The following is a 13,009-nucleotide window of genomic DNA, read 5'->3' as shown; positions in this document are numbered from 1 at the left end:
GTGTGGACTGAGCTCCTGCGGGACGTGCTGCGTGTCTAACAAAATCCCCGCAGGAGTAGCTCACTAGTCCCGCTGATGGAGGAGGGCTGGATGCTGCAGAACCCCTGCTGTAGACACTTCATGCTTCTCAAGTTAATAACCAGACACACAAAACTTTATGGAGCTAAAAATAAAACATTTGGAATCTCATAGTATAGCCAGATTGTGGCAAGAGACAAATGATAGGAAGGACAAAAAGAAGAGGAAAAGGAAGAAGGACGGAGAGACGATCACAGGACCCCGTGCAGGATAGAGCAGTGAGGGAGGAAGTTAAATACAGTGCTGGATCTGGGGTCTGCCCCCCTCAGCTTATCACCTGAAAGCAGGGAATTAATAGTAGTACTGACCTCATGGATTAAATGAACTAATATGTATGAAGTCGGCACCTAATGGGGTGTGAGTGTAACCTGTTGGGTTTTTAAAAATTGAGTTAGAGTTGATTTGCAATGTTGTGTTAGTTTCAAGTACACAGGAAAGTGATTCAGTTATAGATATACATACAGATGCTCTTTCAGATTCTTTTCTCTTACAGGTTATTACAGAATATTGAGCAGAGTTCCCTGTGCTATATAACAGGTCCTTGTTGGTTATCTATTCTATATACAGTAGTGTGTATATGTTCATCCCAAACTCCTAATTTATCCCTCCCCCCTCACCTTTCCCCTTTGGTAACCAGTTTTTACAAGTGAAGAACTACAATGCATTATTTCTAACTACTTCATCTAAAATTGGATCAGAACACCCCTCTTGTGAACTGTATCCATATCTCTGCTGTATTTTCCTTTCCTGTTGTTTTTGCTGTCCTTTGCTTTCACCTGAAGATGGTAACGTGTTCTAGACTGCTCCATATTATAAATCTCATTTTTAAAAGTGTTGAATCAAGGCAGTCTGCCAGCGACTTTGTTTTCCCTACTTTTCTCTCCGTGTTGGACTTTTCTGGCATAGGAGAATAATATTACTTTACCATGTAAAACATGGGGAATGGCTTTAAAAGAATTCCCCAGCAACTGAATAATGGGCTGTCAAAAATATGCTTGGTGCCAAAGGATCTGGACACGTCTGTTCCATTTATTGTGTGTTTCTCGTTCCCTCGTGACTAAGTGCTCACAAAAGACACAAAAGCCCAAACCTCTGGAGTATGTGGTATTTGAGGGAAGAAACCATATTTTCGTATATTCAGTCCCATACCTAACATATTAAGGTGCTTAGTAGGGGATCACCAGCAGACAGTGATGAGCATCTATGGTATGTAGGATGCTTAAATTACTAATTAAGTTGACTTCTAGTGATGAAGAAAAGTGTGTTCCCCCATCTCCACTGTGCTTGGTTGAGTGGGTTAATGTTTATTTTAAGGAGCACTAGAAGTCTTGCCCCCGAAACTTTTACCTTATGCTACCCTTTTTGAATAAGTTTATTTTTCTCAGAAATATGAAACTGATTTCTTACTTAAATTTCCATGTTTTAAAAGCCTGATAGTACAATAGAGCAAAGTCACTTATTTTTATTTTACTTTGATAATAAATTGAGTTTATTTTTAAAAAATCAATATAGGAATGCACTGAGAATATCTAGGGGGAGAAAATGGAAATGTGGAAAAATTTAAAAGGTGGCTTGTTTCTCAATGAAAGCAAGGGAAGTCAAGGAGAATAGCATTGCAACGCCTCCCCACCCCAGCTCCCACCGAGACCCTCTCCACTGGATCCAGCGCAGACTGTCTGCTTCTCACTCGGTACAAGGTTCTTCATCTCTCCCACCTGAGTCTCGGCCAGGCTGTTGCCAGCTGCCCTGGAATTCAGCATGGTTTCTGATTCAGGTTATAATTTTTGACCAGCATCTTAATGGCTAGCATCTCAAGGGCAGGATAACCGTTGTCCAAGAATTCCTGAGCCGGGGAATCTCCACTGTCTAGCATGTGACTCACAGGACACATGACATTCTTATGGGGCCCACTCCTCCAGGCCAGGGGCCACGAGAAATTCCTGGACTGCTTAACGAAAATTCCATGGCTTTCCTCCTACTCAGCAAAGCCTGTTGGAATTGAATTGGGCAAGAGTAACTTCATCTGAGGAGATAAATCTGAATCTGCTTTAAATTGTGTGTGGATGCAGGTGTGTACAGTTCAGATACCAAATTGAGCCTTGCAGCATTTATAGCAGTTATTGAAAATGCTCCATCATAACGAAGCAGTATGAACTCAGGTCCCTTAGTGAGACCCCACATTCATGCCCGCTTAGACTAGCTTGGAAACCATCCTGTCTAATGCCCGGGAGGCACTGAGTGGCCACCTGAGAATACAGTGCTGGGGGCAGAGTTCTCTAGAAGGAAACCTAGATGCCCTCCTTATTTATTTTGACTTGAGGAAAAGAAGCAGCGTAACTTCTTAGCTGCCTCTGGAGACCCAGTGCTGAACATACCACTTCCTATTTGCAGGACCAAATTGTATGGAAAGGTAGTGATTATCTTCTGTGATTATTAAAGCAACTAGTACATGACACAGCTCATGGATTTAGGTCTGGGGGGTGAGCAGAGGTGATAACTGGAACAGTTACTGAAGTCAAGTTATTGTTACCCCTGACAATGCATTGGGAAGATGTGAAAGTGTGGCTGAGCAGAACCCTTGTTGTTCTTCAGCTGCTCCTTTGTATCTGATTCTTTGTGACCCCATGGATTGCAGCACACCAGGCTTCCCTGTGCTTCACCACCTCCCAGAGTTTGCTCCAACTCATGTCTTTGAGTCAGTGATGCCATCCAACCATCTCATCCTCTGTCGTCCCCTTCTTCTCCTGCCCTTAATCTTTCCCAGCATCAGGATCTTTTCCAGTGAGTTGGCTCCTTGCATCAGGTGGCCAAAGTATTGGAGCTTCAGCATTAGTCCTTCCAAAGAATATTCAAGGTTGATTTCCTTTAGCAGAACCCTGAACTCTTATAAATGCAGACTTCTTATTAACATGGTCTTTGATTAAAATGAGCATTTTTCCTTATATAAAGTACTCAGAAAATAGTCACGCGTACAGTGTAAGGAAAAACGTGGAAAAATAACAGAAAATCATGTTTATACCAACCTTTTCTTTTGGGGACTTGGATACCCTTCAGATCATGTCATTGGAAACAGCACTTTTGCATTCAGGAGACTTCTGATTAAAATGTTTAGCTTTAAAAATAAACATAAATCCTGTCCTTCAATGTTGAGGAGGTAAAGTCATGATGTCCAGTGAATTGGAACATCAGAGCGTCCTCCAGCTTTCCAAATGCCGCATGAAGTTAAAAGTTGAATTTTGGAAAGTACAGCTTATAATGTGCTACTATTTCATTATTTTTAACAAGAGAGTATTACTCATTTTTCTGCTCAAGACACATGTAGACTTGGAGAGGTTGAATAATGGGCAGCCATGTCAGCAGTGGAAGGGGTGGGTGTTGTCCATGGCAGGGGGTGCTCACCCAGACTGGTCTCTGAGAGGGAAGACAGTCACCCCACTTACATGTATGAGTACAAGCAAATCTCTATCAGGCTGTGTAAATCTGGGCAGAACTGAGTCTTCGATGTGCATTGATTATGTCCCTTCCTCCCCATTGCAGGCTCAACCTGGGAGAAGACTTTCCGACAGATCGGCTTCGAAAGGTGAGCTGGGCTCAGTTACTCATGACCCGTTTTATTCCAGCAGTTCACTAATTATCCATTGGTGGTCTCACCACCACTACTTCAGTGACCGCGCCCTTGAGTAAGTCGTCATTTTTGAGCCTCGGTTTCCTTGTAAAGTAAACCTTTGATTTATACCATCCTTGCTTGCACACAGATTGAAATTGATGATTAAATGGGGCAATTTATGTGAAAATGCTTCTTCTACTGTGAAACAGTGTGAAAGATAAGTTGTAGAATTAGGGCATTGCAGGAAAGAGAGTTGACTCTCTTATTGCTTCCTGATGTCATATGTTATATTCAGTTCTATAGGTTTAGTACAGAGAAATTTATATTTATATTGATATCTTCCTGATTATTAAAATTATCTGATCTTATCTGCTCCAAGTGAAAGGCTGAGATCATGTCACTCTTAGCTAAAAATATTTCTGCACCAGCATGTCCTGAAAAGAAAAAAAAAACTGACTCATGATAACATCAGAAAATGTGCAGGTAGGGTCAGTATAGTCCTAATGACACCATATGGGCAATTTAACATCTCACAGTGAACTTGCAGCATCGGAAGAGCTATTGAGACAGAAAAGTAATTAAATTTTTTTTACTCTAAAGGTAGATTTTGACTAATTCTTTACAGCATAATAGCATTTTTGCATTCAAAAGGCTTCTTACTAAAATGTTTAGCTTAAAAAATAAATGTAAATCCTGTGCCTTGAGGAGGTAAATCCATGATGTCCAGTGATTGGAATGTCAATGGCCCTCTAGCTTTCCAAACACCACATGAAGTTAAGAGTTGAATTTTGGAGAGTACAGCTTACAATGTGCTGTGATTTCGTTACATTTAACAGGAGAGTATTACTCATTTTTCAAAATGTATCTTTATGTGTATCAATCAAGCTGATGGAGTGCTTAGAGCATATGAAAAGAGTAATAAAATACTTTAAAATGCATTATTTCTCCAGTAGTGAGGAAGAACAGATATTTCATCACCAGGCTGACTGTGATGGTACCATTTGTAATCGACTCACAAGTCTGTTTATTTCTCTGCGTGCTCGTCCATGCCATCAGCACCATCACTGTCGATCTCTCAGTGAGTTCTCATGCTTGGCCCTTGAGGTTATTGGATGATGTTGGTTTGGGGCGGGAAGATCTGGTGGACCAGCTTTCAGGCTGAAAATCACATGCAGCTTTGTGTGTGTGAGACCTTCCCCAAAGCACTGTTCTCTTGATTCTTCTTTTGTATATCGACAAATGTCAAAGATAACCAAAGAAGCTGTTGTTGTTTTAGTCTCTAAGTCATGTCCGACTCTTTGTGATCCCATGGACCGTAGCCTGCCAGACCCTTCTGTCCACGGGATTTCCCAGGAAAGAATGTTGGAGTGGGTAGCCATTCCCTTCTCCAGGGATCTTCCTGACCCAGGGATCGAACCCACGTCTCTTGCATTGGCAGGCGGGTACCGCTGGGCCACCAGGGAAGCCCGCTTGTTTGTTCACTCTATCCCTAAACCAAGGTTTATTGTAAACTTACAGAAGTCTTTCAAGACCCAAAGTCTTGTCAAAGGAGAGAGGATAGCAAATTGAACATCAATTATTTGTCTCCTGGCTTCAGGAAGACATTGCTATACTTGCTTTGTCCATTTTTAGGGTTGGATGGGACTGAAATATTGTAAAGAGAACCTCAGATACTGTGTCATCACCCCTACCTAAGTCAATGTATGTCTGTGAAAAACTGGATGTTCTCTTGCAGAATCATGATGCCACACTGGTACTGAATACAAGTACCAGCCAGTTCTTAGCACCATCTAATACCAATCAGTGCATACACTTCCTGATCATCTCAAAAGTGTTGTCTTACAGACACTGGTTGAATCAGCATCCTCCTAAAGCCCACACTTACTATTAAATTTTTTTTCAGCTTTAAAAATTAAAAAAACTTTTTACTGAGTTATAATTAACATACAATATTACATTAGTTTTAGCTGTATAACATATTGATTTGATATTTTTATATGTCGTGAAATGATCACCACTGTGTGACCAGTTACCACTGTCACCACCGATTCTGTTCTGTTGCCACATCTCCACCTCTGTATTGAGATTGTGTCCCCCGAGGCTTTCCCACCTTCGTTGGGTTTCTCTTCCTGTTACTAGCTTCTGAGGAAACCAGCTCCTCTGTCTTGCAGCACTGCTGTCTTGTCTGGAGTGTCTGTTTGTGGCTTTGTTTACCTTGTCAGTCTACCCTCTGATTCACATAAACTCAAATCGCTCCTCTTTGGCCATTGGGGACAGCTTCATGGTGACTTCTTGTCCTTTGTTGATGGCCGCCTGGTCTTTTCTCATTTCTGTCCTTCTAGCACAGCGGGAATTACCAAGCCCATCCAGGATTCTGAACCTGGCATCCGCCATCAGTCCTGAGGGGGGACATTTAGGCATTTTCCAGCCTTTGGCTCTTGTAATGAACAACCTGTGCATGCCTGTATTTTTGCCAGGTATTCTAGGGATAGATTCCTGAGTACAATCAAAGAGTAAATTTTTGTGGAATTTTGATGAACATTGCCAAGTTTCCCTAAAATTTTGGCAGCAGTTTTCACAATGATTTCCCCAGAGCCTCACCAACAGAACGTGCTTTCACACTCGAGGTTTTTTGCCAGCCTGATGGGTGAGAAATGGTAGCTTGGTGTCCTTCTAATCTACATTAATCCTGAGTCATTTTTCCATACAGTGGAGTTCAGGCTGAGATTCTTTGCCATTTCCTGAGCAGAAGTCTAAGAGCAAGAGCTTCTTCAAAAATGGTTAAGGATTCATTGATCTGCAGCGTTCGGCAATTGAAACATTTTCTTTCTAGTTTGCGTGACCTTAACCTTTTGCCTACTTGAATAATGATGTAATGACAGCGATTGTCATGTACCAAGGACTGTGTCACATCATTTTCAGTCTGTACAGCAGCTCCACAGACCAGGGATTGGCAAACTTTTTCTAAAGAGGGAGAGGCCACATTTCAGGTTCCATAGGCCATACAGTTTCTGTGGTAGCAGAAGGCAATGAGCACGCTTTCTTCCAATAAAACTTTATTTAAAAAAAAACAGGAAGCTGGCAGGACTGGCTGCTGGCCAGCCTTTGTGACCCCATCTCACAGGTAAAGAAACCTAAAGAAAACAAAGCAGCTACCCAGAGAGCTGTAGCCACACACATTGACCTGCGTTCAAGAGGTCTGCCTGGCTTTCTACATCCAGCCACACTGAATGCTTGAATTGTAGCTTTTTTTGGTTTTGTGTTGTTTATTTTTCCTATCCCTGTAGTTCATTGTCTTTAGTCTCAAGTCTTATCAGCTGTTCTCATTTTATGAATATTTTGAAGAAAGTCAGGGAGTAAAATTTGCTTATCATAATGCCTCTCTAAATGGGTATGCTTCTGAATAGATGTATAAATTAAAATATTATTAAGGGATATATTGAGTGAAAGGCTGTATTTTTGAACTGTAGTCTAAGTTTGGTGAACATCCCTAGTTTTAGATGTTATCTTAAAACATCACCCTGTGTTTTCCCGTGTTGTCACATGTTTTCTCATGTAAGGGCAGGAATTGTCTCTGCCTTGCATCAAGTGTCTTGAAATACAGAATAGATATTGATAGATGGGGTTATTGTGCATTGACAGTTGCAAAGACCGTGTCATGCAGTGCTGTTAAACATGGCCTTGCTTGATTTCTTCTCAAGTTTAACACCATCTCTCTCTTCAAGGGAATTCCAATTATATCCTAAATGAAGCTGTCTGGCACTTTAGAGCCATTGTGAGAGATATTGATCATTTTAGTGCTGTGTCCTTTGAAGTTTGCCCGTCAGTCTGTTTGCTAACAGAGTATTTCAAAGTGGTCACATCTTAAAAAAAAAAAAAAAGTGACTGAGTTAGCCAAACCTCAAAGCTTTCTCCAGGAAGAAGAAAGCCAAGTTGTCCTCTGCTGTACATTCTATGATGGGGAGCAAGGAGGGGACCTAGGGAGTGAGCCTGCCCTTTTAGTAATATTGCCATGAGATGCATCCTGATGAGCAAACTAAAAGATCAGCTAGAGGGAGACATGTGAGGACCTGATTCTGTGGCAGCAGCGTCCGGGAGCTTAGCAGATGTCTGTAAACTGTGTTTCGTTGGTTTCCCCCTTTCCTGCCTGTGGTTCCTTCAGGACAATGGCAGCTGCTGGTACCCAACAACCCCACCTCCTCCCAAACATCCCCAGCCCCACAGCCACCACCCTCAGGCTCCCTCCTCTGTCTTCCAACACCTCCTGTCACGAAGCCACCAAATGTGTTCATGATCTTGTGTGGACTTACTGTGTGTCATTCTAGACCCTTGCTGCTGAGATGTACATCTTTTCATTTTACACCTGCTAGTGCCAGCCCAAGGGTTGTCCAGTGATAGGCATTTAATAAATGTTTCATAAACAAGCATTTTATGAGGGCACTAATCCCATTCACTGGGTCTCCACACTCATGACCTGATCACTTCCCAAAGACCCTCATATTTTAATACTGTCTCATTGAGGGGTTAGAATTTCAGTAGGTGAATTTTGAGAGAACGAAACATTCAGTCCATAACACATGTCACTAACTCCCATACAATTGAAAGAAAAGTTAGGTCTTATGTTTGAGACTTTTATATCCTGTGATATCATATAATCCATTTCATTGGACTTTACTTATGCAGCTGATCAATTTTGCTGTTTTCTTTGATCGGCCGAAATACCTTGGTTATTCTCGAAATGGAAAGTAAAATCTATGATTAATGTATGCACACATTTGGTGTGTCTGTGTGTGTGTTTCTGTGTGTATGTGTGTGCATAAGTATATATGTGTGTGTATTGTGTGTATGTGTATAATAAAAGTAGGAGATATCCATTTCTTAGGCTGTTGAGAGCTTTACCTAAGACTTTGACTTCCAACTTGGAAAGGAACTTTTTTTTTATTCAAGCACAATGACATCATTTAGTAAGTATTTAGTGAACAGATCTATTTTTCTTCTAGAAAAAGAAAGATGTAATCCTTCATCCTTTTTCCTTCAAAATATGTCTGGAAGGAAAGATTTTCTGATTTGTAATCTCCAACTTCACTAAGTCAGGTCCCTAGGACTTAATATAAACAGTCTCTGAATGAATGAGTGATAAAGATCAGGTCCTATGGAGAATGGTGCATTCATGAACTGAAATCCCAAATTCCCAGGTGGTAAGCTTGGCACCTTGTTCTGTACAAAATGTGAGGTACCAAGCCAGAACGTTTTATATTTCATTAATGACATGAGCAAATGAACTGTGTAATAGATCTCTGAAAGCTTTTTCAAACCTTGGTGCAGACAGCACCGTGAATAATAGGAAGTTCACGCTGTTTGATACGGAGGTAAAATCTGGATGTTGAGTCTGTAGAATGGAATGTTTTGGGGAATCGTGCTAGCAGATACTCCCAAGCCTCGGTTCAGATTTCTCATTTGCTCTGCATCGCGAGGTCCTGAAATTAGCTCTTTTATAGCTGTAACTGCAGTGAAATGTCTTTCCCGCAGCCCAGCCAGTTAAACACCTCAGCTCGTGACCAAGCATCATTGCTTGGATGAAGAGACAGTTTGTATGAGGCAGATTTCAGAGGAGCTCTGTGGGTTTTCCATCAGAATCCTTGGAAACCCATCACCCGCGATGAACAAAGTGGAAACCGTTCCTCCTGGCTCTTCTTTTTCCCCGACCTGTCTCTACACGCTCACAGCCACACAGACTTCTAAACATACACGAAATCTTGGAAGTAGCAAATGTGATACTGTCGCACACCTTCCAGAGTCTAGTGGTTTCATTCACACAGTGACATGTAAATGAGGATTCAGAGGACTAAGTGACTTCTTTATGCAGGACCAGGTTGCATTAAGTCTTTCTACTTGTGAAGCCTTTGCCTCCTCTTCTCTAAGCTCTGCGGACCTCTGAAGGTCTTATCACACAGCAGGAGCAATCATGTCACCTCAGTTGATCACATCCCTTGGCGCCAAGGGGGCTTGGGAAACTGTGGTTAGGCAGGACCCCACTTGTCCCAGGCCGATGTGTTAATCCCTTATCTCACCCTCCCCGGACCATCCTGTACCCACTGCCTCACCCACGATGGACTCCCTCCTGCCTCTGAGGGGCTCTGATGTCCAAGTCCCCCTTTCACACCCTCCCTGTGGTCACTACTGAGGTTGATGCCCACTTCACTCTTCCTGGGGATGGAGAAGTGGCCTGGGGTCCTGTCATCCAGAGAGCAAGTGAAAATGCTGTTCAGTGAGCAAGCCAGCAGCCCAGGGATCGTAGTCACCAGGTAAGAACAGGTGGAGCAGCCTGGGGGACCCTCACGTGGCTGTCCTGACCCGCCTGCCCCACACAGAGGGAAGGCTGTCTCATCCGGTCCTTGCAGGAAGTGGGTAGGTTTGAAATGTCCTTTTTCTGCTCTGACTGGCAAGATACAGTGACTGAGGAATCCAGGCAGGTCACTGCTTCCATCCTGGAGTGAACGTGTTTCTGTGGACACATTGGTGTCTCCCGTTGGGACGTTGATGGACGTACGCTGTGCTGTGGGGGCAGCGGGGCCCAGTCCTCAGGTATCTTAGTGCAGCGCTAGTTTTGCCCTGAGAGTGGTGGACTCCAGCACATTCCAGAAAGAGGAGCATAACGTTCGAAAGAAGATGGCAGAGATGCTGTTCTGGTTGACTCTTCACTGGCGGTGGGGTGCCTGGGCTGAGGGACTTAGTGGTCAGTGTCTGTCCCCTCACTGGCCCCCTGCACCCTTGGAGGGCTGTGTGTCCTTATCCACAAGTTGCCTAAGTGACTTTTAGGGAAAAAAATAAAACCAAACAAAGCCAACTCCCTCTGTTGCCAGGCACGGGGTCTGAGGAAGTGCTGCCCCCGCCTTGGGGTCCCAGGGCTGTTTCCCACTCTGACCGCCTGAGGCAGGCCCCACGTCCCCAGTCCCACTCAGGCCGGAGGCTGCCCATTGTGTGACCACAGTACCACCCAGCCCGGTTCCGTGGGGGCTCCGTAGTAGGATGGGGCTGCCCCCCCAGGTCCAGGTGCTCTCTGCCGGACAAGCTGGGGGAGCCCCAGGTTTCTGGATACACATTCTCTCTGGACAAACAATAGCTGGCTGAGGCCCTGGTAGGGGAGGAGGAACCAGGTGGGCGCCCCAAGGAGGGCCAGATTCAGCCCTCCTTCAGGCAATTTCCTGCCGGTAAGGAGGGGCCCAGATTGTGGAACCCACACACATGGGACAGTAACATGCTGTGTGCCGGAGGAAGCTCCAGGGCCCAGCACATAGCAGGCACTTCCCTGAAGGGCTCGTTCAGCTGCCCTGGGAGGATGAGAACCTCATGCCAGCCTAAACATGAGCCCTTATGGAAACATTCAGTGCAACTATAAAAATTTACCATAAAAAAAATGATGATTTCTCGTGTAAGTCAGGAAAGGGGCATTTATACATGCAGACTTGGGTGGCGGGGCGGGCATGGAGAGAGTGGAAAAGATGGGTAAGACACGCCCTATCCTGAACTGCTGACCCACTCTCAGTGGTCTCCCCAACACTCAAGGTCAACAGGGACAGCCTTGTGTTCATCAGCATCAGGGGCGGAGTGTTAGGGACCCAGTGTGGGCGGCTGGCTTCGTGGTGGTGGATCCCGGGGGTCAGTGTTTGCACAGGGAGGGTCCTGAGAGGGGACCCGAGGACTGTGAGTAGGAACTTCCTGAGCATCCTTGGGGCTCTTAATCTCCCCCATCTCCCGAGAACAGGACAGAAACATGCACTGTTCACATTTGCAGGCATGCAAACCTCAGTAGCCACGGCTCACTCTAGGAGTGTTTATTTTATTTGCTTATTTATAAAAACAATGAATCTGTGTTTAGAAGAAAGTCTCCCAATAACCTAGCTCCAATCTCATAAATCAGTGATTTTGTAATAGGTCTTGAACTGTTAAAACATAATTTCCCAGAATTTCAAGCACAGGGATTTGCAGAAGAAACCATCTCCTCCGCACCCGCATTGTTAATTTTATCCCTGCCGTAAATTGTTTGTGTGGGGAAGTCCCCTGGGAGAAGTGGCCAAGGAGCAGCTCCATGGAAATACTGAGGAGAGATATTCAGGGACCTTGGGGACCACCTTCCTTCCTGGATGTGGAGATGTCCTGGGACCCTCTCTGCCATTCAGTATGTTTTTGGCAGTTACATGTTTATAGATGCAGCTGGTTTACACAGGGCATTTGTATCAAGTGCTTATTAGGTTTTCCTGCCATTTCTTTTTTTAAAAAAAATTATATGTTTCTAATTGGAGGATAATTGCTTTACAATATTGTGATGGTTTCTGCCATATATCAATGAGAATCAGCCATCGATAGACGTATGTCCCCTCCCTCCCACCTCCCACCCCATCCCACCCATCCAGAGTATCTCAGAGCACTGGGTCGAGCTCCCTGTGCTATACAGCAGATTCCTATTGGCTGTCTGTTTTACACACGGTAGTATATATATGTTTCAGCGCTACTCTGTTCATTTTTTCCCACCTTCTCCATCCCCCAGTGTGTCCATCCGTCTGTTCTCTATGTCTGTGTCTCCACTGCTACCCTGTAGTTAGGTTCACCAGTACCATCTTTCTAGATTCCATATATATGCGCTGATACATGATACTTGTTTTTCTCTTTCTAACTTACTTCACTCTATAATAGGCTCTAAGTTCATCTACCTCATTAGAACTGACTCAAATTCATTCCTTTTCATGCCTGAGTAATATTCCACTCTGTACACGTACCAAAGCTTCTTTATCCATCGATTACATTGTCTCAGATTTGAGATTTCCTCACAAGTTATCCTTGCCACTCACTCTGCATTTCTCCAGTTTCTCCCTCATCAGGTTTATTGGGGTGTAATTTATAACCTGGGAAATTCTCCCCTTTTTAGGTGTGTCATTCTATGACTTTGACAACCTGGGCAGCCATGTCATCACCTCCATTTCAAGATTTATAATATATTTACCATTCTGGAAAGTCTCCTTCGGCCCCTTTGTCATCAATCCCTTTCCTCCCCCAGCCCCCAACAATCACTGATCAGAGTTCTCTTTCTCTGGTTTCACCTTTTCCAGGTTGTCATGTGAATGGACTCATAGTTTGCTCCTTTCATATCTGGCTTCTTTCACTTAACATAATACTTCTTAGGTTCAACCATAGAAGTTGAAAGCATCCTTACTTCCATTGCAAATTGTATTCCATTGTATAGATCACTGCAAATTATCCAGGGAGCAGCTGGTAGGTGTTTGGCATGTTTTCAGCTATTGGTGATTATGAATGAAGCTGCTCTAA

General features: G+C 43.8%; 1 protein-coding gene across 6 annotated transcripts in view; it reads left to right on the top strand.

The window, feature by feature from the left end:
- The window catches only part of PIEZO2 (piezo type mechanosensitive ion channel component 2), a 240,735-nt gene that overhangs the window by 108,525 nt on the left and 119,201 nt on the right, over positions 1 to 13,009 (top strand). For all 6 annotated transcript variants that reach the window (XR_006265021.1, XM_043444481.1, XM_043444480.1 and 3 more), the window contains exon 4: positions 3,616 to 3,658. Coding sequence is in view for 5 of the 6 variants with exons in the window: in XM_043444481.1 (XP_043300416.1) it covers positions 3,616 to 3,658 (43 nt within the window). In the remaining variant the exon portion in view is untranslated. The remainder of the gene's footprint in view (positions 1 to 3,615; positions 3,659 to 13,009) is intronic.

Source organism: Cervus canadensis, chromosome 23 (assembly GCF_019320065.1).
Source record: "Cervus canadensis isolate Bull #8, Minnesota chromosome 23, ASM1932006v1, whole genome shotgun sequence".
In the NCBI taxonomy this organism is placed as follows: domain Eukaryota; kingdom Metazoa; phylum Chordata; class Mammalia; order Artiodactyla; family Cervidae; genus Cervus; species Cervus canadensis.
The sequence above is the reverse complement of the archived record's forward strand: the minus strand, read 5'-3'. Positions and strand labels throughout refer to the sequence as shown.